Source organism: Lepidochelys kempii, chromosome 2 (genome assembly GCF_965140265.1).
Source record: "Lepidochelys kempii isolate rLepKem1 chromosome 2, rLepKem1.hap2, whole genome shotgun sequence".
Lineage (NCBI taxonomy): Eukaryota > Metazoa > Chordata > Testudines > Cheloniidae > Lepidochelys > Lepidochelys kempii.
In genome coordinates this window covers 259,049,235-259,074,883 of record NC_133257.1, presented here as the reverse complement: position 1 = coordinate 259,074,883, position 25,649 = coordinate 259,049,235, and the positions used below count along the sequence as shown (strand labels likewise).

Below are 25,649 nucleotides of genomic sequence, written 5' to 3'. Positions count from 1 at the left end.
CCATGGAGTCTCAGAAATAACCATGCCTGCCACCAACCCAATAGACTGTTGTATTTCTCTCTCCAGAAAGGGTGAAGGAGTTCCTTCTGGACACAAGGCCAAATTCAGCCCACACCTGTCTGTCTGAGGTACTTATATCCCCCGAAATAACTGAGCGCCTCGTACTTTAATGTATTTATCCTCACACCCCCATTTTACAGAACGGGAAGTGAGGTACACAGTAACTTGTCCAAAATCACACTGGAATCTATGGTAGAAGCAAGGGCTTGAACTCATGTCTAAAGACTGGATCAGCCTTCTTTTGTGCACCCACAATTTTCATTTGGGCCCCCAAGAACCAACACACACGGTGGCTGATAAAGTCAAAGGGCTGGAAGATGGAAAAGCAAGCAAAGGCAATGGGCAGTTTTATTCATAACACCTTTAATTGCCATTATTTCAGTTTAAAGTTAAAATCAGGCAGCAACTGAGGAAAAAACATAGTCCCTGGGTGCACAAACAATGCAGCTTTGAATAATACACATGATAGTTTATTTCATATTAACATGAACAGTAAAAAGTGGACATCATATGGGGCTTATTTCAGGTAATTGTCTTCCTCTATTATCTCCTTTTTGCCAGTCTCTTGTCCCTCAAAGAGTGGATACTTTGCCTCCACGGCAGCCCAAGTTAGGCAACCATTTGCCAGGTCCCGGATTATGGTAGGAAGTTCAGAGACCTAGGAGGAGAGTGCACAGAAAGAGGCAAGACATGAGGCCACACAACCACTAAGTTGACTTCTTTCATCCTATGGGTACATGGATAATGTTTAACACTGTATTACAAATACAAACGCCATCAACTGTCTCAGTCTGGTGAGAGCAGATCTGTCCAACATTTTCATGTAATATTTTTACAGCCATAAATTCTTCATCACCCACTGGGACATCAAGTCATTGGGTCTCCAAGCAACAGGGCATTTTGATTCTAGATCACTTTTCACTGTAGCGAATATTGGTCAACTACTCATAGCGTGGGGATTCACTAGTGAAATGCAGCTGTCACTTGGGCGGAGCACAGGGGCACCTGGCAATGTCACACAACACAACACCTTGGGACAGGCAGAGAAGAATGTACTGGTCCAAATGAACCTGCAAGCAGGGGATTTTGACAGGCTCTGGGGCACTGTAAGATGAGCACAAACAGTGGCTGCCTCAGGATCTGCTGAGTTTTCTCTCCGCTATTGAGAGTGTGTGATCATGGGGCAGAGTTTAAGAGCCACAGAGACCATGTGTGAATTGACTGAAGGTTCAATGGGAAAAAAATCAGACCTACTAGTCACACTGGGGCCAGCACTCATTGAAATCAATGGGAGTCATTCCAGCATCTTCGATGGTCTTTGGACCAGGCCCAGGACAGCTACTGTGATGCTTGTATGAGGGGCCCAGCAAGATATTGCTCTTCACAATGCATGCAGGGCCGTCTCCTTTTGGCGTGCGACCACCAGGAGACTCCTCCACTGCAGGAGCACGAGTGTCCCCCCATCATCTGTAGCCACCATTTTGGCTCCCTTCCTTCTGGAGAACCCCAAGGATGTCACAGTGACCATCACCTGGGTGCTCTTGAATGATTAGCAGTATTGACTGCAGCTGTGTCGGGTGTGTCTGTACCATAGCAGGGGATGGCTATTTCATCACAGGAGCAGTCTGGGGAGCTGAGCCTACCCACCTAAGGAAAGGGGGAGGAGAACCTTTCTAACAGCCACTTAACAGCTTGCACTAAGGGCGATTAAGAGCAAATAGCTTTAAGGGCTCTAGCCCACTCTCCTGGGCAGCATCCAAACTAGTTTGATGAGACCCCCCAGGCCTGGTCTACATCTAAACCCTAGATCGACCCAGAGAGATGTAGTTAAGCCAAGCTAAGCCCCAGTATAGACAAGGTTACGTTGACAGAAGAATTCTTCTGGCAGCCTAGCTACCGCCTCTCAAGGGGCTGGAATCACTGCAGTGACAGAAAACCCCCTTCTGTCGTTGTAGCAAGTGTTTACACCGTGGCCCTACAGTGGCCCAGCTACACCGCTGTAGCATCTGCAGCGTAGACCAACCCCGAGAGACCCTGACAGACTCCCACGGAGAGAGAGGAAAATCTGGGCTTGCTGGGAGAATGTACATTGGTTCTGTTCTGCGCCTAGACTTCGAGGAGTCATCCTATGTAATCAAGGGCTTGTCTACGCAGGGAAATTTACCAGCAGAACTATACTGGCATAGTTTCACTGCTATAGTTATACTGGTAACGACTGCAGTATAACTGCACCAGCATAGGTCTGCTGGTAAATCTCCCCACGTAGATAAACCCTTAGCTTGTGACTAGCTACGTGCGTTGACTGTTTGAAAATCTCTTTTCTCTAATATTTTGTTCCAAATGCTGAATAAAAATCCTGCATTTCAAAAATGCTGTTGGTCAGTATCACTAACTGAAACCCAGTCAGACCTGCAGGGCGGTAAGCGGCTGATGCACCCAGGTCGGCGTATCCAGCTCCTGCTCTGAGTGCAAGGACTGTGAGATTCCTCCCTGAGAGGATTAAGGGCAAGAAACCTGCGGGGTCAGAGGTACAGCTAGCCCAGTCCCCCTGGCAGTCAGATCAGCTGTCACTTGAAAAGTCTGTCTGAGCAAGTGAAAACTGGGCTTTTAAAGCACCTCAAGAGGCCACAGGGGTTAGTTCACCAGAAGGAGAGGGTCCAAGGTGGTCACTTGTATGTCACAGCCCATGGAGACACCATGCTGAGGCCCCAAGGAGGCCTACTTCCCCCAGTAACAGTGACAGGTCACCACAGGATTGTCTGGGGGACAGCTTAGTGCTACATATACAAGTCAGCAACTACACCCACAAGGGCACACACTCGCAGTGAGCAGGCTGGCCTTCTAGCAGGTGCCTAAATGGCTCAAGGCTCCTTTAGGGGTGACCCCTCCCTCTGGCTGTTGAAAGTAACTCCTCAGTTCATTTCACTGGCAGGCTGGTGAGAATACCCCTCACCTTCAGAACACATGGATTGTACATGGCTCACACCAAGGCCAGTATGCCCACAGGTTCAGAGGCAACAGGCCCAGCCCCTGTGCTAGTTACATACATTTAACTCCTTCCCTAACACACATGCAGGCATTTTACCTCGGCTCGTATCTGACGCATGGAGTCACGGTCCCTTAGAGTGGCTGTGTGAGGCACCTTGTTCACCGTGTCGAAGTCTATCGTGATGCCGAAAGCCACGCCGATCTCGTCGGTCCTGGCATAGCGCCGGCCAATGGAGCCGGAGGAATCGTCCACTTTGTGGGAGATGCCGTTCCTGGTGAGCGCCTCAGCTGGAAGAAGCGGAGATTCCCAGGATTAGCAACAGCCCGGCTGGGCTGGAGGATCAGAAGGACTCAGACCCACAGGGTGATAAATAGAAAAGGGTGAGGGGAGTACCAATGGACAGGCATTACTGTCCCAGCAAGGCGGACCCAAAACCACTCCCCACGCCAGTTATTTGCTGCTCAGCCCAACTCTTAACTGGAAGTTGTTCACACAGGGTCCTGTGTCGCCACCTGGCTGCAGTCAGTCCCTCTGAGGTCAGTGGGGCTGCCCACGAAGCCAGGGTGGGAGATTCTGGCCCTTATGTTTTAAGCTCCTCGGGGTAAGGATTGCTCCTTATTCTATGCCTATAAAGCACCTAGCGCAATTCGGGTACAACATTAGTAATAATTAGGGGGAGGCTGCATGTCTTTGGGGGCTAGAAAGTAAGAAGTGACTTTATTGAGACAGAAGGATTCGGGTTCGAGGCCCACACCAGGGTTCAGGCTCATACCCACACCATGCAGACACTATAGTGCAGGGTTAGCACTCTATCGTGCATTGCTAAGTCTTCTGAAAGAGGACACCGAATCAAGGGTCTCTCAAGCCTGACATTAAAGGTCTTGCAGCGAAACACTAACTAAAGAACCAGTTCATCTCAGTGTCTGGGCCCAGACAGGTTATCTCAAAGAGCTGAAAACAAAAGCTCCAAGCAAGCCCTGATTCTAACATTGTGGGACCTCAGGGCTGTTCCACCGACTTACACAGCGATTGCTACTGTGCTCTCTCGCACTACTTTGCAAAGTGCTTTGACATACCAGAGGGGAAGGGCTACCTTTGAAACTAAAGCCCAGGGCTGGGCACAAGGAGGTCTAGGTTTTATTCAGAGGCTACATGGCAAGTAAGTGGCTGAGCTGGGAACAGGACGCAGCAGTCTGGGCTCCTGTCCTGCTCTAAGCAACAAACACACTACTCACCGCAGCCATTCCATGGGCAGGGTGAGTCACATTTTTTGACATGCAGGTAAACAACAGTTTTTTCATTAGGACTCACGGTAAAGAGCAAAGGAGCATATTTTGTACCTAAGCTGATAAGTTTATATGATAAATTTGCAAGGCTGGTTCACATCAATGCAGAGGTCTCCAATGGCAGAAGATGCTGAAAGCTTTGGAGTTCTCCCTACCTCAGGTGCATGCTACTACCTTTGGCATAAACAAGCATCATTAAAAGACCCCCCCCACTCTTGATTTCCACCCCCCCACCACATCTTTCCAATCCATGGTCATGTGGGTATCCGCGGCGCTGCATTTACTCACATAGCTCCTTGACGAAAGGCATGAATTCCTGATTCTGGCTCAGAGGAAGGACAGAGCATTTGAAGGGTGCTACAACAGCCGGGAAGCTGAAGAACTACACAAATACAGTCAAAATAAACACGAGTTTAATTATTAAGCAGCTACAATCTGTGCCAGGTTCTTAGCTGGGGTAAGTCAGCACAGCTCCAGTGAAATCAGTAGAGCTAGGCCAATTTCTTCCAGCAGAGGAGCTGGCCCTCTGTACATCATTAAAGCTTCAGAGGTAAAGGCATGTTTCGCCCAAAACCCCTGAAAACAAAGGTGTGGGGGGACTAAAATATTTAGTCCCAATGCATCTCCCTGGATGGTGGTGCTTAGGATCTAGCAGACCCCCTCTCCAATTCAAACAGAGACTTGATTCAGATAGGGAGTATGGCTGTAAATAGTTCTGAGATTTAGTTCATTATTAACAAAGTTAACAAAAAACATCATTCCAAAGGGAGGGGAATTGGAGTAAGATTCTTTCCCCAGCCTTCATACTCTCATCTTACCCCATCCCTCCCTTCCTACTGCACACAGCACAGGTTCCCAAGAATCTGCACAGGTGGATCACATCTTAACAGAGACTAGATAACAGACCATCTCTCCCGCCTCCAGCCCCGACTTGTAATCCCATCACAGTAGCAACCTCAGCTGGAAAAGAAATGTAGCTTCATTAAAAAAAAACGTAGCCGTGGGAAACAAGGAAAGGGGGCTGGCACCAAGTGCTACATTGCTCTCCATGGGCCACCAGTGAGTGCTCCTTGGATTGCAGTTTGGGCATCACGGACACCACCAGTCTGACCTAGAACATGCACTCTTTCCCTCTGACCTCAGTTGCAGGGAGGTCTCAAGCCAGGATCGTGAGGATGCCTGCATGGTACTGAGATGGCAAAAGCACAGACAAACCACTTAAAAGGACTTCACTCCCCTGGAGGGAGACCTGCCAAGTTTCAGCCCACAGGGAAAAGGAAGTCCTCCCCTCCAAAGTAGTACGGTGAGTGCAAACCATCCCAGATAATTGTAAGTGCCTCGGCACAACTCGCACCGGCCGTGGTAGGGAGAGGAACGAGTTGACCTAACAGGGGTTTCCCAGATCTGTTTTGTATTTCAAGGTATGGAATCAAATGCCCACAGCTGCTTCTCAACCAACCCGAAGACGCATGAAGGCTCACCGTTCGTTGTTCATCTCCCTCCCGGACATGGAATGTGTGTTCAAACACCGTATACATGATCCTTCCAATTCCGAATGAGGGCTCAATCACATTCGGGACTATTTCTTCCACTAGAGCACAAAACACACTGCATTCAGAAAGGCAGTTTACAAAAGCACAGTTACTTGATTGAACCTGCACTCCTTCACACAGGTCTGGATTTACTGCAGGTGAATGTATAAAGAGATGGGTTTAAATAGCTCTGCTTCCAATGGGAATACTTGGAGATCAAGATTTGGACGACACATACTGATAAGGGTGCTATCATTTTAGTATGAATCTAGTTGTCTGAGCAAAGGAGAGGGGGAGACGGCACAGCATTTTAGAGAAAGCCTTGGCAGACAAATTGAGAAGTTAAGAGTTTGTTAGTTTCTGGAACCAGCTTGTATGCTTCTAAGTGGCAATGCTATTTTGTTTATATGCTGAAAAGCCATTTCTGATGTACTAGCCTCGTGTTCCCATCTTCACTGGTTAGAACAACAACTGTTCTGTGAAACAGGCCAGTGCTGCTCTGCCAGCCATTGTGGCACAACACCGTCTCCCACCGGGATTATATTCACAGGACATCTTACGCCATTTTTAATTTGTTTCTAAGAGCCACAGCCCTATGGAACATGGATACAGAACATTAGATTCCTTCATTCTGGCTATGCCTCCCCTTCCAGCCATGGATAAGCTGAACTCTGAGTCTGTACTAATACAAATTAAGTGACCAGCAACCAAAACTCCAGCTGACTGCTCTGAGATAATAAAATGGAGATGGACTATGAGTGTAGTTACTTTCTACCACTGACTGACAGGCACTTAGAGACCTTGCTAATGCCTGCAGATTGCGTAGGTCTCTGAGGCAGAGTAAGAGTTAAGGATACTCTGCACCTAACAGGAAGTACTCTGAATCTTGGCTCGTAAGTGATTAAAAAAAGCTGAGGAAGGATGATGGTCTAGTGGTTAGGATGCCTACCTGGATCTCTGGGTTAGAAAATGGGTTAAATTTCTAACTCGACCACAGACTTCCCATGTGGCCTTAGTCAAGTCACTAACAGAACTGGCTGGCAAAACAAAGTTCACTTCCACAAAAGTTGTCAAGATTTTGAAAAAAACTGGGACGAAGCCAAATCCCCCCAAAACGTTGCAGAACTGAAATCCTGCAATATTTCCTTTCAGACACACGGTATTTCCAAAGTGATATGTCCCCTGGGATCCCCAGCCACCTGCTTGGCAGCCTGCAGTGAGGGCAGGCACCCTGCAAACTTCTGACTAAAACTGACACGACTGTCAGTGTTCTCTACTGTCCATCGCTGAATGGCAGCAATGAAACTGACTAAACTCGTCTTCAGCCTGGTGGGGAGTCAGGAGCCTGGAAGCCCTGGGAGCACAGGCCCTGCCACAGCCCATCTCTTGGTGGGCTGCTAAGGAGTTGGGAGCTGTGACACTCACAGATACACAACTCCTAGAGCAGACTGAGGAGCCAGCTGGCCCAAGAGTTCGGAAGCCCAGGGCTCCCTGACTCTGAGGCCATCCTCAGGGCGAGCCATCCTGGAGCTGTGGGCCCTGGAAGCCCAGGTGGGAGAGCTGGCAGGAGACCAAGCCTGGGTTGTGTCGGAAGTCTGTCAAAATTGAACAGTTTTGCGAAGCATTTTGATTTTGACAAATCAGCGAACAACGAAAAAATGTTCGGGGGGAATTTTTCCTACCAGCTCTAGTCACTTAGACTCTCTGGGCCTTAGTCTCCACCTCTAAAATGGGGAGAATAGCAGTGCCGAACCTCACAGGGATGTTATGAGGCTAAATACATTGAACATTGTAGGTGCCTCACCTATAGTGGTAATGGGGGCCATGTAAGTACCATAGATAGAAGGCAGTCTGCCTACTGATAATTACAGAAAGTGATTCTTTTATAAGATGGAATCCTATAAATAACTGTCTGACCAACTTTGATCCTGTGCTGGAACTTATCCTGAAAGGAAATAATTCATCTGAAAACAGAGGGAACATTTCTTTAAAAAACCATTAGCCCCAAAGCTTGGTACCTAAACTTAGGCACCGTAATAAAAATAACTTTATTTACCAAGGTGCTTCCATTGAATGAAATTCCAATGAAAGCAGCAGGTTCTCAGCACCTCTGGGATTGAGCCACTTATTTAGGAACCTATATACTGATTTAGGTGCTTAATTTTAAGCACCTAAGTCTCAAAATTTTGGCCACAACTTTCAGATTTGCTTATCTCTCCTGCACTCAAAATGTATTGTGATCAGCTTCCCATCTCTAAGATTTTTAAAAAGTAAATGAAGTTACCATGCAGTGTTTTCTGGAATCTCTTCACACTGACCATGTCCTTTGTTAATTGAAAAGTTTTCCCTTCAGTTTCAACAGTGAATTCCCTGTAAAGAAAATACCAGTGCTTTAGTATTAGTCAACAAAACTAGTTATATCACTTTCCCTTATGTCGTTTTGCTGGGTTTTTTTTTTAAACATAAAAAACCAAACTGGTTTGGGGGCTATACAGAAAAGTCAGCTCAAACTCCAGAGATCAAAGGAAGAAACAAGTAGCACGTCTCTCTTTTTTTTTTAAATACTTAAAGTTTTATTTAAGTTTTAAGTTTAAATACTTAAATACTAGCATTTTTATTATTGTTGTAAAATAAAATTTTTCATAATCATTGGTGAACATAAAAGCAATGTGGTGAATAGCCAGGAGCAAATTCAATTACAATATGGAAGGGTTCCAGGGTGAAATACAGAAAAAGAAAAATTAACCACAGGACAACCAGACATTCATTCATTCCAGACTTCTCATGTATTGTAACACACACATACTTTTCATGTCAATTGAGTTCTGATGGAGAGTACCTGACCTCTGAATGGGAATTGGAAAAATCAAAGATATTATTGATCTGTTAAAGCTTCCCAAACAAGTGGATGGGCCAAAATCTATTTTTGACTGATTCCTACAACATTTGGTGTTGCTCTCTCAAGGCGGACAAAAAAAGTTAACCCACAGCTGCTATAGGGCCAAATCCTTAACAGTCAGAGTATAAGGCCAGAAGGGACCACCAGATCAACTGATCCGACCTCCTGTATAGCACAGGCTACCAGCACCACCCAGTACCCACACATTAAACTCAACAACCTAACTTAGGCCAAGTTATTACAGCCCACAGGAGACTAGACATGTGCCACAGGCAGAGAATAGCAGGGACCGAGGTGCGTCAGTGTCTGAGGCCTCCACTATGGCAGGGAAATGAATGAGATACAGCCAGATAATCCTGGCAAGTGACCTGCACCCACATGCTGCTGAGGAAGGAAAAAAAAAAAAAAAAAACCATCAGGTCACTGCCAATCTGACTGGTGAAAATTCCCTCCTGACCCCACATATGGCGATCAGTTAGACTCTTAGCATCTGAGGACCAGCCAGCCAAGCACCCGAGAGACTGCATGGTGCCACCTCAGAGCCCTGGCCTTCCCCACCCTATGTCCCATCTCCAGCCATGGCCATCCCTGATGCTTCAGAAGGAAATTTTAAAAAAACCACAAACACCCCAAAATACACTGGGGGAAGGGGGAGCAAATCCCTTCCTGGCCCCCCAGCTGTCCTCAGTCAGGCAGAACTCCCACTGATGTCAACCTGGCCCTAAATATCCAGTTCACAAACAGGAAAGATTTTATTAAACTTCCAGCTGGCAAATTGCTGCTGTAGTACAAACTCTGCTTCATTTTGTATGGCAGCCGCCTACAGAACAGAGTCATCTAATCTTAACCATCCATAAAGCAGGTCTAACCACAGGCACTTCAGCACACAGCTGGCTCCGTGCACCCATGCTGGTGAATCAGTAGTGGTGTCTCAGGTATACTAACCTGATGGCTTCCAGGAGGGTGTGTAACACAGTAATGGGTGCATTTATGAAAGGCTGTGTGCCAAGCTGCCTGCATTGAGACCAATTTTCCAGAGGAGATTACGTTTAGAGAGGCACATCCTGAATGTGGATGCGTCAGGGAGTCACGTTTGAACTATTGCCATCCTTTGTGGTAAAAGCTACGTCCACTGAAAAATGCTGCTATTGCTTTGCTCCGTTGGAGGGTTAAGGAATTGGGTTAACTTTCTCCTGGGGGACCAATGCGCCCCCGCGATAATTTCTCAGTCTCGGAGGTCTGGTTTGGATGAATTACAAGTAGTGTTTTTCCTGCACTTTAGTTACCTTGACACTCCTGAAACACTTACAAAAACACCAAACTGGCTCTAATACTGGGGGAAAAACCCACACAGCGCATCAGTCACTCCACGGGGCTTGTTTTGCACAAGCTATTTCAAACAACATAGGAGCTGCAGCTTTATTTATTTTTTTAAACTAACCCTGCTCAGAAACGTAACGATGCTGCTTTTGAAGTCAGGCAGAGCCTCCTAACTCACCAACCGGAAAGCACCTACTTAAACGGGGCTGTGCCCGGCCCCTCCATATTCACCGTTCTCTAGCACCGCAACAACCCGAATGGCACCGGAAGTCAGACTGGCTGCTGCCACCCGTGCTGCTGCCACCCGTGTTTTACCCAATGATAGCTCGACAAACCCATTTGCCAGATGCTGGGACTGGAGGACAGGGGATGGATCGCTTGGTAATGGCCCCGTTCTGTTCTTTCCCTTTGAAGCATCTGGCATTGGCCTCTGCCAGAAATCCTCTGTCAGGATACTGGGCTAGGTGGACCATGGGTCTCACCCAGTCTGGCCAGACTCATGTTCTTATTCTTATGAGCCTGTTGATGAACCAAGAAATCCCTACTGGGCAGGAATCATTCCCATGTGAACGCATCTTATTTCAGAACAGACCTGACCGCCTTTGTCAGTGCTGGCCAGCTCGTGAGCCCCAACCCACAAGCTGTTGAACAGCTTCCTCTCCCAGTGAAGTCAGTGGGAGCTGAGGACTCTTACCCCCTCAGAGTTAACATTCAGTACCTTGCAGGACTGGCTCCTACGTGACACACAGGGCAGCTTGCCAGGAGCCAGCAGGCTGCACCTAGTTTGCATGTAAACCTTTTAAAACCAAAGCATAAGCGCACATAACCCTAATATTTACATGTATTCTATCCATCAGCAAAGAATTGCCTCTCGGCTGAGCCACCAGCAGTAAAAACTGCAGATGATCCATTTTATCGTGGCCTTCCGTTACTGGCAAGGCTGGTGAAGGATGCACTGAGCTTACTCAAGCAGCTTTTTGGGTATCCCTGGCGTAGGTAATTGCTAAGAAAATCTTATTCAGCCCCACACCCAGGGCCTTCTCACCCTTTGTCATTCAGCAGCTTCTCCATCTCGCTGATGTAACATTCGTCACAGATGGAAAGGTATTCCAGCACCAGCTTCGCATCCTTCTTGTAGGCCTTGCCAACGGCTCCCTTATTTGCCTCAAACTGAACAACACTGGCTGTTTTGTACAGAGCAGTTAAGGAAATAGAGCTCAGAGGACACTCTGACCCGACACTTTCATTAGTTCATACTGGGTAACAGATGTAATTACGGCAGCACCTACAGAATTTGGGTCCGTGTTTTGTCATCGTACCTTATTCGGTGCTGACACCGGTTTGAGAGCTTACCTCTGAGGGACTGTTCACTTCCTGGTCTGTCAGTACTTTAGACCAGCATATACGTGCATGAATATGGACGCTATTAGAGCAAGATTTTTACACACTGGGCTGGTTTCTGATCTCAGTTACACCTGAGTAATCTGGAGTGACACCAATGGCTTCAGTTAGTTACTCCAGATTTACACTGGTGCACCCAAGAACAGAATCTAATCCAATATCTTCAAGAAAAGGCCCACCAGGCCTTCCCCACTGACCCAGAGCCAGTCGCAGCTCACCACCTCAGTGAAAATGCGCCAGATAGGTACCAGGGCAATCTGGCAAGCAGTCCCTCCCAACCCCCTGAAGGTGACATATGGGGGTGCGAAATCAGTGGTCCTGAGCCAGCGGACAGCCTGGCAGGTTGAATCCTCTGAGCAGACCACACCCGCTTACCTTTTAATGGGTTCACACCCTTCTTTAAACGCTCCAAAGTTCTTTCGCAAGTAACTGGTATAATGTTTCAAATGTTCATGAAAATAAACAAATCGAAACCAAGGAGCCAGGAAACAAACTTTGGCCTGTATTTACTTTACACACCCGAGTAAAGTTACTCATCCGCTGAAGTCTTTGCTGGGTCAGCCCCAAAGATATTCATTACACTGCTATGAGCATCACGCTCTCCTGATTTAACTTAGACACTCACTCAAAGGTCTAACTTTGACCAGACCTGCACAGGCCTCAGGACATTTCAGTTTCAGATGCTACCTAGCTTTAGGGAGAACTCTTTTATTCACCAAGGATATGGGTTCTTTCAGAGGCTTCTCAGCTATCAGTGGAACTTTGGTGGCTCTGGCATGGCAGGAGAGGTCATAGCAGGAGCGATCAGCACAACCAACAATCTCGATCCAACCCTAGAAAAGCAAAAGTGGAAGCTTTTAACCGTCTGTTTTTTTGTTCGCTTAGCCATGAAACATGTTTGTGTGCCCCTAAGCCCGCCATGCTCCCAGGCCTGGTTTTGCTATCCAATTAGCTCTGTTATGATAAGCAGCATTAGTTCCACCAGCACCTCCCTAATCTGAACGGCCCTCCGTTTGCTTCGAGAAGTAACCAGTTATGTAATATACAAGGTGCATATACATGCAGGGCCAGGTTCTCTACCCAGGCTTGTGAAACTACGCAGACTTACACCAGCAGAGGACCTGGGTAACAGCGTACATTTTTTACATTCACGTAAGCGTTCATGAGATGAGCTGAGTAACTGGGTATCACTGAGGCTTTTATCACTTCATGAGCTTGGGGCAGAGTAGCCAACTTGCCTCTTTACAACTCTCAAAGAGGCCATGCTTAAGATCTGCTAAGTAACATATGATTCACAACTGACTGAAGCATTTCCTTGCATACGTTCCTGTGTGGAAAGGAAGAGTCTGTGACCAAATTAATTTGCACAAAGCACTGCCAATGAATTCCAAATATTTTAGTAAAACCACTGAGCTGTTTGGTTTACAACGTGGCCATAAATGAGACAAGGCGCGTTGATCTTCTCCCTACATTCTGGCGTGCGTGTGCACACACGCACCCACATGTATACGCAGTCAAAACCTGCTTGCATGGAATTCTAATTGGCAACAGAAAGACTCAAAGGGTCTGTCTACACTGCAATCAGAGTTGCGAATGCAGCATGTGCAGACATACCCAAGCAGGCTCGGCAGATAGCCCAGACACCACGGCAGTACAGGCTAGCCATTCAAGTACATATCAGGATCCAGGGCAGGCTTGTTCAGCTTCGCTGCTATTGCTATTTGAGGTAGCTAGCTCAAAGCTTGCTTGGGTATGTTCAGATGTGCTGCATGCAGTGTTGTTCTATCCGTGTTGGTCCCAGAATATTCGAGACACAAGGTGGGTGAGGGAATACATTTTATTAGACCAACTTCTGTTGGGGAGACAGATGCTTTCGTGCTTACACAAACCTCTTCTTCAGTGTAGACATACCCGAAGAGGATGTGTGTACAGGAAACATCCCTGTGCTCCAACACATTCCATGCAGGAAAGTCCTACAGAATTTCACAGGGAGGAAACCAATAGGGTATGACAGAAAAACCTATTAGATATAACAGACAAGGATAACCTTCCTACAGAATTTTTAAGCCATTCTGCAGAGTTATACCCCTGCTACAGAATTCTGTAAGTTGGTTTAAACATTCTGTAGGAACAGAGAAGGATTTCAGTTCTACAGGATTTTTTCTATGAAGGGATTATATTCAGTTTCAGGCAAGCTCCAGTGATTCTTGATATTAAAAGTCTGGTACAACTTTACACATAGTAACATCATCCATTGGTGGGCTGTGATGACACTACTGATGGCTAACCCCTCAGCTACTTCAATAAGGAGTTGAAATGATTAGTGTTCAGCCAGAACACTTGTATTTTTACCCACACAGAGCCAAACCTAAAGATCCTTACTCATATCTTAAACTAAAGCAAACTCCTAATTAACTGAACCAGCTATCCAAACCTAGAAGAGCAGAAGCCTGGATTCCATGACCAAGGAGGTCCCTTCTGGTACTGTGTTCCTAAAGTCCCCATCCTGTAATGGGCTCTGCATGGGCCATCCCTTGGGCATGCAGAAACAACCCAGTTTGGACCTCTTGACTTCAACAGAGCCTCTTGCAGGGATCTGCCATGAGACGATCACTGCGATGGTAGGGCTTTCGTTCGTAGTGGCTGGCAGAATCCCATCAGCCTTCTGACCCTGTCTTGTGATTCAATTCCTCGGAGTTCTCAAAGTAGTTTCAGTAGTCTGAGAATTAGTGTACCCCGTCCCACTTGAAAAGACTAGTCAGGTGCAAAGAGAGGGCTTTACTCTAATGGGAAAAACTGCTCATTCACCCTACCCAATTCCAGCTAAAAGATTTGATCTGATTCTCTCACACGTGAGGTTTCTTCTCTTTCCAGTCGCCATAACTGATCAATAGAAGAGCCCCCTAAGAAGCTTCCGTTCAAAAATATCACTGCTGATTAATATAAAGACCACCATCGAGATTAATAGAAGTAGCAATAAGCTCTCTAAAAACATGCAATAAGGAGGGTTTAAAAATCTGCTACACCCCTAACAAACCTTCCTGTTCACTTAAAAAAAATATATACACACAAGATCTTAAAAGCCCAACAAACAATCATAGGAAAGCACAGTGTACACTAAGTCCCGACATCACAAAATTCTTCCAGCAGCAAAGGGGGAGCAGGAGTGGAGTAGGAACAGAGGTCCTGGGAAAACAGCTCCTAGAGCAGTAGCTTTCCCAGCAGCAGGGAGTCCTTTTTTAGCCCTCATAGTCAAAGGGGGGCTGGGGATGGAGCAGGAAGGAAGCTGCCTTGGGCCCACAGCTCCAGCAGTAGAGTCTCCTCCACCACTGATTTTATTGGGGTAACAAGCTGGAAACCATAGGGCCCCGATTCTCTTCTCACTTGGGTGCAATTCATCCACATGCCACTTATGTCCTCTGACTAGGGTTTACATCACGTGTTCCTTCTGCACGGCGGTGAACGTTCCCTTTGCAGCAGTAGTCCAGCAGGAGTGACTCCACTGCGGTCAATGGAGTTGTGCGAGCATGAAGCTGAGCAGAGAGGAGCCTTAAACCTACCTGTTGAATTTCTTCACTTTAATAGACAGAGTTGGGAGACCATCTCACTAGTAGCGTGCCAGACTAGGAACATATCAGTGCATGGGGAAAGTGCAACATGCAACTCAAGACCCTGCTGGTAGGTTTAATCCAGCAACTTACATAGGATGTTTTGGACTCTGCATCCCAGCAGTCACAGGCATAATGAGCCATCTCGTTCTCCATGTGCTGTCGGAAGCGCAGCTTATCCGGGGATACACCAACCTTCGTAAGGTAGAGGTAGATTCTGCCAATGAAGTAACCTAGTACAGAGTTATTGATCACACCCTAGAGAGAGAGAGAAACACACACTTTGTTACTTTCCACAACAACATTTTGTCGCCTCAGAAAGACTGGAGACAGCGGACACTACTTCACTTTTGCGGGACAGCTTCTTGCTGCTGCACGTGGTAAATTGAGATACAATATGTGTCCTGAAACCCACTGCATCATGAGCTCAGTCCAGCAAAATCTCTGTACTGTGCAGGAAAATCTCCCAACAGAAGAGCTGTGAGCGCATCATTTGTGACTGAAACTACTGAACTTGCCAGGTAGCAGAATACCGTATCACGGCTTTGCACCGTACCCAGAGAAACCAACATTTGACAGTGGGCTCTTCAGTCTAGCAGAGAGAGGTCTAACACAAGCCAACAGCTGGAAGTTGAAACAAGACAGATTCAGATGGGAAAAAAGGTGTGAATTTTTAACAATGCGAGTAATTAACCATTGGAACAATTTACCAAGGGTTATGATGGAGTTTCCATCACGGGCAATTTTTAAATCAAGAGTGGATGTTTTGCTGAAAGAGGCACTCTCGGATTTTCTTTGGGGAAGTTCTACGGTGTGTGTTACACAGGAAGTCATAACCAGATGATCACAATGATCCTTTCTGGTTTTGGAATCTATGAAAAGGCCACCTTCAAATACTGAAGTGTAGCTCTGTAGATTATGGAGGGAAGGTTTAACGATTAAGACAGGGAAACTGGGAATCAGGACTCCTGGGTTCTGCTCCCAGTACTGCCTTTGCTTTGCTGTGGGACCTTAGGCGAGTCATTCGGCCTCTCTGTGCTTGATTTTCCACCTCTAAAATGGGTTTCTACAAAGTGACCTCCGGAGGTGTTTTGGAATGCCTGTAAGGCAGTTGGGAACCCATGCCTACCAGGCTCAATGCACGGGCCCCATAATGGGGAGAGTTCAAAGAAAAATGATTAACAGGATTAGAGGGTCTGGAGGAGCTGACTGAGGAGGAAAGGTTCTGGGCCAGATTAAAGAATGGATTGAGTCCAAAGGGTTCAGATCAGGCCCTAAAGAACAAAATATGTAGAGGCTAAGATGAAAAGGAAGGGATAGGGAAAGAGTCTACAAAAGTATTCTTACTCCCTCCCATCACTTCTGGCCCCACCCCTCCACAGAGAGATCATTTTGGCTGCTGGGAATTTGAGCAGAGTTATTGATGAATCATCTTTAATTATTGTATTGACAGTTTGTGTGAGGTTGTTTTGTTCTTTTTTATTAATTTGCAAGACAAACCCCTCCCCTTGCGCTACCAGTCATCTCATACCATCAGTACAACACAGTCACCAATGTTCTGTTACAAATATCTAGTATCAACAAGGAATTGCACCAAAAAGTCTCCAAAACATACAGACGTAACAGTATACTTTTATACAACAGTGCATGTTATTTACATTGTGGTAATGCCTATCATCCCTAGTCATGGACCAGGACCCCACTGTGCTAATCCCTGCACAGACAGAACAAAAAGATGGCCTCCAACCTAAAGGATTTTCAATCTAAATGGGTTTCTGTATTATATCAGTCAGTGTTTGTTTTTAGGTGACCAGTCGTGTTCTCTCTTTAACTCACTCGGATGAAGAATCAGGGTTTTGGGGATTCAAACCCAACACACAGCGTATTGGTGCCAGGTGATGCAAAAAGGGAGTCTGGATTCTCAGGCTGCCCACAGCCTTTTAGCAGGTGTTGTACCACTAACATGCTCCCTCTCCCAAAAACTAACCTAGAAGCCTAACCTATGTGACAGTGCTACCTGACTGTGTCCCTTGAGTACTGATGAAGGCCAGATTTTGATCTCACAGGTGCCCATGTGGAGTAACTCCACTGGACTCCATGAAGGTATTCCTGATTTACACGTCTGGAATTAATTTACCCCTGCAAGCATGCTATAGAATTAAGTTGTGAATGGTTGTTCAAGTAACATTACCTGCTCAACAGCATCTCCCAGACGCATCATGTGGGCGGACTGCCCGCTGACCTGGGCTTTGGAGGAGTACAGGAAGATGTGGAGATCTGCCACGCTCTGGAACTTGGGGTGACACTTCTCACTGGGATCCACAAAGTGCTCAATTTCTGCCATGGTGAATTCTCTAAGCAGAATACAGAGCCAGATGCTAGCATTAATGCCTATTCTGCATATAAACCACCATCACACTTTCCACAAAGAACCTTTCCCACCAGCCTTTTCAATGTGCTCTAGCCTGTTAAAAACTCAAATCAGGAGTTTAAACACCAACAAGTGCAGTACCAAGGGAACAGACTGAGATTAGAAAGTATGCCACTTTTCTTCAGACGTTGGAGGTTTCCCCCCCTTTAGCTTCTATTAAAAGGTACCTACAAATTCTCTTGGAAGCCTTTAGACCAGGGGCTCTCAAACTGGGGGTTGTGACCCCTCAGGGGCTCACAGGGTTATTATATGGGGGGGTTGTGAGTGGTCAGCCTCCACCCCAAATCAGCTTCACTGCAGCATTTATAATAGTGTTAAATATATATAAAAAAAGAGTTTTTAATTCGTAAGGGGGGTCGGCACTCAGGCTTGCTGTGTGAAAGGGGTCACCAATACAAAGGTTTGAGAATGACTGATTTAGACCTTGGTTATCACATCACTGACTCAGAGGGAAGAACACCACCTACTGAAATACTCAAATCCTTTCCTAAATCATCTGTGTCCTCTGGAGGTCTCCCACCCAAGTTACGACCTGACCTCACCCTGATAATGTTGTGAGATCTAGTCAGAAACAAAGAGAACAGGAGGGCTGAAAAAACCTCAGTGCCAGTAATGCCACTGCACCCCTGCTAATGCCATAAAATGTCATTATGTTACTCAGTTATCAATTTTACAACATGCACCGTGTGTAACTGCAGAGTAACTCCACTGACATCTATCAGAAGCTAAAGAAGTTTCAATCAGAGATCAGAATCTGGGTCTGCGAACAAGAGCTGCAATGCCAAACATACCAGGAGACAAGATATCTACATAGAAAGACACAGTTTCAATACTAAGGCCATCATTAAAAAGTGAAATGGGTCCATTTTTGGTTTCCCTACCAAGCTTTTATGAGCTCTGTCAGGTGGGCAGGTTTCTTTTTCTTTTTTTAAAAAACTAGCCACGCACAAAGTGATCAGCTTAAGGGTAAATTCCTCAAAGCTTTAGCTGCACAATCTCTCACCCACTGAAGTCTGTGGAAACTCCATGAACATTTTAGGAGGTACTCTTAGTGCATTCTAGGGCAGGGAAATTGAATATTGTACCCACTTCAGATGCCACCTATTGTAAACAGAAGGCTTTGAAGATCTGAAGGTCTCTTGCTTGACTAATGTCCCGTAGCACCTTATCTAAGAGATAAAGTCCCCGTTTGTTCTTTGTCATATGATCTAAGGTTGAGACAAAAAAAACTACTCCAAGGTCTAACCATGTTTTAATGCCAAGTTTTCATGCCTACTACAAATTCTTATCAATGTTTCTGAAGCAAGAGTCTCATAACCAAGATACTCTTGGCCAGTAAACTCTGATTACTTTTTAAGGCGTTTATTATGCAGCTACTAATAGCCTTTTACAAGGCACAAGACATTCTTCCAAAGAGCAGAGTGGACGGAAAATCAGTGAAAGAGACACTTAGGTCAGAGGGAGCTTTGATGTTCCCAGAGGCAGCTGATCACCTGCCAGATGTTCTGCTGGGGGAGACGGTTTGCAGTACCTGACTCGGATGAGGCCAGAACGGGGTGAGATCTCGTTTCTGAAGGAATTTCCAATCTGGGCAGCAGCGAAAGGCAGTTTGCCTTGGTTAAATTCCAAAAGGCGTTTGAAGTTGAGGAAAATTCCCTGTGCAGTTTCTGGCCTCAGATAGCTGGAAAAAAAACAAGACATAGGTGCGTGACTGGACGGGGAAGCAAGACAAACATTGTTTTGATGCAAAAAGGAGGAAGGCTTGTTTTATCTCAGGTCTCTAATTCCAGGCACAAAATTACCCACACAGATTAGCCATGACCTCGTCTTTGTCTAAGCTCATTTAAGACTTCCGGTGCTAATGCTCACATAGGCCCCTGGTGAGTGGGTGTTCCATGTCCCGCTCTGTGCCAGTCCACAGAGGATGAGTCTGTTACAGCCTCAGCTAGAGAGCCTGGATCTTTAGCTCAAGTTGTAGCAGCCTATGCTTTTAGCTCTGGAGGTCCCCCGTTCAATCTTTAGTGCATCAACCTAGATGGCGGCCATGGACCACAAATGATAGCTACCTTTGCTACGTACCTAACATTACAACAGACTAGCTTCATGTCCCTTCCTGCTTAGTCACAGAGGTCATGGACACCTGTGGAACAAATAATGTTCTGTTGCATGGGGAACAGGAGTCCAGGCCTTGCACAGGTGGCAGCCCTCCCTGCTGCAATTCACAGGGCCTTGCTGCCCCGTGCCATACAGTTTAGCCTACATCCACCAGCCACTATGGCCTCTCAAGCAGAGTGGGAGTCCAAGAACTGCATGGGCTACTACAGCCGTGAGGGTCCTCCTCACCTTAAGAATCTATTTTGCAATAACAGCTCTAAAGCAGCCTGGGGGAAAGACTGGGCAGGAGCGATTTGTGGAGGGAAGGCTGCCTGAGATGAAATGTGGTTTGCTTTCCATTTCGTATGGACCTCATTTCCAATCCTGGGCAATGGAAAATTGCGGACACTCTTAGCCACATGCCCAAAGAAAATAGGCAGCAGGAGGCTGCTACCTACCCCGGCATGTTTCCTCCAGGCCCAATGGAGGTCTTGAACATCAGATTGAAAGACACAGGAGGGGACAGGTCGTTCCCTGTGACTGGAGACTTCACGTTGTAATTCACAAAGAGATCGGCGAGCTCTTGCTGACTGTAGTTGTCCAACTAGCAACAAAGCACAAGTATGGTTCTTTTAAAATTACAAGGCAAGGTTGAAGCAGTGACGGGTCGCCCCCTTCCCATCTATTATTAAACATGAGGTCAGGGACACCCTGGAAGAGATTGTTTTAGGACTGGAACCCAGTATTTTATTTGGGGTGCGGGCTACGGTTTGTAGCAGGGATGGAAGAACAAGTTTTGACATACCTATGGATCCACCTTAACATCAGCTGCAGCCCAGAGCCTTTCAAGGCCTGCACTCTTTTTAGAAGTACAAGCTCTGCAAGGGAGGTTGGGTATGAAGTGGCAGCGGAGTCACAAGGACCTACACAGAACCTACTTCTGAACAGTTCCAATCAAACCAGCCAGGGCAGGAGGGAGACAGAAAAAAGGAACTGCTGGGAGGGAGAAGAAGAAAGTCAACTACAATTTCTGCCGTGTTTTGCCTCCTTCCACAACCCTGTAATTACCTGGTGCACCAGACGCAACACATGCCAAGCATCACACCTTGCATTATAGCACTGCAGAGCAGATCTGCAGCAGAGAAGCTGATTGCAGCAGCAAAGAGGTTCCACAAGGGGACTGCCTACTAGCTCTATCAGCTACAGCAGGGGACAGCACAAAGAGACAAATGTAATAGGGTCAAAGTTCAGTGCAGTACTGTGGAAGAGTTATTGACCAGGACTCTATGACTCCAGATATAGTACTGTGTATTGCACCACAGTGTGTGGCTGTGAAAGCACTTATTCTAAAAGCTATGGGAACGAACGTTAAAAAACAAACAAACAAACTAAATGAAGACAAATCTTTACACACTGCAGCCCAGGAATGTTAGCCTGCAGCACTAACCATTCTAATTGTAAACAAGAGCAACTGCACACTGGGATTCTTATAGAGAAACAATTCCCAAGTGTTTAGAGACATCACTGCAGGTTTTGATCCAGTACAAAAACTATTTAAAAAGCTACCACTAAACCTTACAGATATAATTCTTGTCCCTCGCATCTGGCCCAAATAGCTGAGCCTTGTGTATGAGTGGGGGGCAGGGGGCTCAACAGGGGTGCAATCCTCCTCACTAGGCTGGTCACAGAGAATGTTCTCTAAACAGATCTGCAACCATCTGGCTGCAGAAGCATGCATGAGACCAGTCTCTCTCTGAAGAGCAATAGGTGGTGGATCTGCTTAACCAAAAAACCTCCTGTACATAGAGGCACAGTGAGCCCGATGAGGTAATGAGCACCTTGGGTACAGACATCTGAGCAAGGTCCACAAATCCTGCCCTCGGTTACAAAGTGACGCTATAGCGACTTTGGTACAGACAGGGCCCTCTGAGCGGTTTTCCAATAGAACATTTCCTTTCAGGAAAGCAGCACCTTAATAAGTATATTTAAGAGACCGATGTGCATATAGGGGGATGTGCTTGATTTGGACATTTACGTCTAATGCTACAGCCCTCATGTCTGCTTGAAAAAACGGTGCCCATTGCAAAGTTAACAACAGATGTGGGAAGCGGCATGTGCTTCTTCTCTTAGGGAAATGGGAAAGGATGCCACTCTTGGATGTTTGTACCACACCTCATCTCTGCCACGTCATCTATCAAGTTTTCATTGTCCTGTTCAAGCACTGACCTGCGTTAAAACGTTTTCCATTTCAGTCTTTTTCTCAGCTGTACATTTCTTGTCAGACATCAGCTTCTGCAAGTGAGCTATAAGCATTGGAAGTAGGGAATCAGTTCACATTTGAGCAATATCACTGAACCACTCTAATCCTAAAACTAAATGAATCAAGAGGATTATAAAGCATGAGAATGCATGTACATCCCACTGGACAAAATACAATGGGCCAGATTCTCAGCTCATGTGAATCACCGTAGCTCCACTGAAGTCAGTGGGTTATTCTGATTTACACCAGCTGAGGATGTGGCCCAGTGTTTCCAATTTGTCATTTCTGACATTCTCTAGTTTTCTGTTGAGAGGGGACAGGATAGGGCATGTTGTGTATATTTAGCAAACAGTTCCTGTGTCACTCTTTCCTCCCCCACCCCTTATTTTAAAGGGGCTCTGGGTAAGGGACGGGAGGCGCGAGAGTGAAATCTGTTCCCGTTTCAGAAAGGCTTTTCCTTCTCTCGTGTGTTCATGCACATACATACGAATTCACTGCTATTGGCTTGTACAGCCCTTTTTTTTTTTTTCTTATTAAGTGTAGCGACCCTCCACAGGGCAAGTTATCAGTGGGGAGCGAACCCAGGACCTCTAGATCCAAAGTACAGATCTCTACCACTTGAGCAAAATGATTTGGTCCACTAGCAGATAGTAACACAGGTGGCTTTCCTCTGTGAATCAGTCATAGAGGGGACATACACACTCTTGGTTAGCATGTTACATAAAGGCAAAGAAAATATTAAGTTGAATATTCTGAGACCATTTCTTAGTGCTAGTATCTATTAGATGCAGAACAATATCACCAGGGGAATGATGGAAGCCCCTATGGCATGAGCCATTTAAAGCTAGACTGCACCTATCCTTCACTTGACCAGGGGATGGACAAGACGCAGCTCTGTTCCATCTCCAATGTCTAGGATTCCATGGTTTGGGTAATACAAATCAATGTAAAGAATCACACTGATTTTTCAACCTGAGAAAATGCCCAGGGTGCATGTTTAAAACCCGCTACGTAGGCTAGATTCTAAGCATATCAGGCTCAACAGAACCCTTGAAATGCCTCTTCCACGAAACAAATGCAGTCCAGCAGCTTTGTCCTGCAACCATCTCTCTAGTAAATTTAACCTGAGATTCGATCAAAAAGCAAGTTTCACTCATCAGAACAATAAGAAAAATAAGACCAAAGCATAGCCTTTATATGCTTTGTTTAGATTTGTTAGATGGAAGGTCAGGCTTGTTATGCAGGAAGCCAGACTAGATAATCCAACAATCCCTTGTGGCTTAATCTATGAATTATTAGAAAATAAAAATGAGATCTTCGTTGTATGGTATTTCTATTAAGTGAAAGTCATTCCACAGCAGAGGTCCCATGCATCACTTTAGACCTTAAGACAATATTTAAATGGGGTGGAGGTCTTGCAAGGGTCACCAACACTGGGGTGACTGTCTCCCTTAGTGAACCATAGACATTAATATGCAAGATACTTACTAGGTCATCTCGTCTATCCTCAATAAGCAGGGCATTCCCCTACGGAGCATAAAGCACACACAAGAAATCTCTCAGGCAGTCCTGGCCTCAGAATGTACCTTTTAAGAGATGATCAGCACGAAAACACTCCCCATTTTTCACATCTTTCACCATGAAGTCAGCAAATTTTTCTACATGGCCAGAGGTCCTGGAACGGAAGACACTACTTTAGAAACACATAGTGTCACTTGACAGCACCAGAGTAGTATGTGAGCCCACAGTGAAGACCGACATTGAAGAAATCTCCTCTAAACCATGCAACCAAAGTGCAGGCTCATTCTTGCTTCAGTTTATGGACCCGTATTTAGTAGTTTCCTCATTTAGAAATTGTCTGTGGCCATAAGGATCCTTGAGAAAGCCTGGATACCCCCTGAATCCATTTTAGGTTAATACGTTGGGCCAGTAAAATAGCACCACATTCTCTTTCGTTTACTGCATAATTACTGGAGCAAGATAAGGATGCATTTGTAGGGGAACTCGATGGGTCAGGTGTCTGGCAGTGGCATGTGAACACTCACTCTTCCGTCATTGGTTTGAGTGTGACCCAAGCTGTTACGAGGTGAAAGTCTTTACTATCCAGTGCCGATTCAGTGAGCCATCTCCATGGTCTCAGCCCAATTCCCAGAAAGCATCTACACCACACCATACAGCCATGAACATACTGAGCATCCTGTCTGGCAGTTTTCGCAGAGGTGCTAGGGATGGGAGAGGTATGGAGACTGAATTACACTCTCACCCTTCGAGGTGTTGCCTCCTGGGCAGGGTTGAGACACACTTCGGGAGCTGTATGAGGCCTATTGCTTTGCTGCTTTCTGTGCTCTACCTGTGCTGTGGATAAACAAAGGACTTCAGTCTCCACGGCTGGTACCATTCATTAGTACTACATTTGTACCATGAATGGATAGTAGTGGTTTCTGCCATGCTTCCACGTGGAGAGGAAGCAATGTCCAGTGGTTAGGGCACTAATCTAGAATTTGGAAGATCTGAGTTCAAGTCCCTGCTCTGCCAGACTTCCTGTGAGACCCTTAGTTTCTGTTCTTCAGTTCCTCCATCTGTAAAATGTGGATAAGAGCATTACCCTAACTCATAGGAGGGTTATGAGGATAAATCCATTACAGATTGCGGGGCTCTCAGCCATTATGAGAATGGGGCCCATATACAAACCTTCGGTAGATATCTACTTGAACAGCAGCTTCCATGAACTACCTAGCTAAGTGCAGCCACCTAGATATTCTGCATTGCTACAGGGTAACAGGGTAGCAAACTGGGTGACCTAGTCTCGTATTCCTCCGGTTATTTTTACATGGGCTTGGGAAGAAATCTAGCACTACCAGAAATGAACACACACTGCAAGAGAGAAGGACCCATATTTACTTCAGAACTGGCTCCGGGGTGAGCATGGTGCAGTCTATCTCTAGAATCTGATCCTCCTGTATAAAGTGTTGCCTCCAAGCTTGGATAATGTTGTTCTTCAAAGCACATCCAACAGGCCCGAAGTCATACAGGCCACTAACACCTACAAGAGAAGTAACATATGGGTCACACAATCTTACACAGCAGTTTGTTTTGATTAAAAAAAAACCAAAAAACTAAACCCCAAAAGCCCACCAACTACAATGTTTCAACTTTTAGGTGTCAGTCCAGGGTTATTTATTGAGCACCCTCTGAGTACGAGCTGCTTCGTAGGAACTAGAGTGAAACAGGCTCTGCCTTCGAAAGTTTACAATGGGAAGGATCGATCCTGAGAAGTACTGGAAGGGCTCAGCACCTACGAGAATTGGGCCCTAGGTGAGAAAGTTAATACAGTTCAGTCTCACAATGCACTGGGTGATCAGCCTGTGGCCAAAACTCAACCAGATTCAGATACACGTTATATAAAACAAACAAACCACACTTCCCCCTCCAGTGGATTATTCCTGGGGAGTGTGTGGAAGAAGCGTATTTGAAGGCGGGAGCTGAATACAGAGAGAAGATGGACGCTTGTATACTCTGCGGGGAAGCTGTACTGTAACAGAATGCATCCTTCAGACACCCACCAGCTTATACTTAACGATGAAAGGAGAGTAGCAAATATGTTCCAATGAAAGAAAAGAGCAGAAAGGCCCAGACTGTTGTCCAGTAAACGCCACACTGAAAATTTACTCTGGAATCTGAGGTCACACAGGAAACACATGCAGCCTGACAGACAGTGCTACTCTAATGCAGTGGCTCTCAACCTTTCCAAACTACTGTACCCCTTTCA

At 46.0% G+C, this 25,649-nt stretch overlaps 1 protein-coding gene across 1 annotated transcript in view; it reads right to left on the bottom strand.

Annotated features, from left to right (window-relative positions):
- Nucleotides 1-406: 406 nt before the first annotated feature.
- The window catches only part of GARS1 (glycyl-tRNA synthetase 1), a 35,489-nt gene continuing 10,246 nt past the window's right edge, over nucleotides 407-25,649 (bottom strand). The window contains exons 4-17 of the mRNA XM_073334734.1: nucleotides 24,782-24,923; nucleotides 23,467-23,555; nucleotides 21,847-21,923; nucleotides 20,079-20,224; nucleotides 19,058-19,207; nucleotides 17,287-17,449; nucleotides 15,189-15,353; nucleotides 12,213-12,320; nucleotides 11,132-11,277; nucleotides 8,152-8,237; nucleotides 5,817-5,926; nucleotides 4,624-4,717; nucleotides 3,146-3,336; nucleotides 407-718 (exon numbers count right to left, since the gene is read on the bottom strand). Coding sequence (XP_073190835.1) covers nucleotides 578-718; nucleotides 3,146-3,336; nucleotides 4,624-4,717; nucleotides 5,817-5,926; nucleotides 8,152-8,237; nucleotides 11,132-11,277; nucleotides 12,213-12,320; nucleotides 15,189-15,353; nucleotides 17,287-17,449; nucleotides 19,058-19,207; nucleotides 20,079-20,224; nucleotides 21,847-21,923; nucleotides 23,467-23,555; nucleotides 24,782-24,923 — 1,808 coding nt within the window. The 3' untranslated portion in view covers nucleotides 407-577. The remainder of the gene's footprint in view (nucleotides 719-3,145; nucleotides 3,337-4,623; nucleotides 4,718-5,816; nucleotides 5,927-8,151; nucleotides 8,238-11,131; nucleotides 11,278-12,212; nucleotides 12,321-15,188; nucleotides 15,354-17,286; nucleotides 17,450-19,057; nucleotides 19,208-20,078; nucleotides 20,225-21,846; nucleotides 21,924-23,466; nucleotides 23,556-24,781; nucleotides 24,924-25,649) is intronic.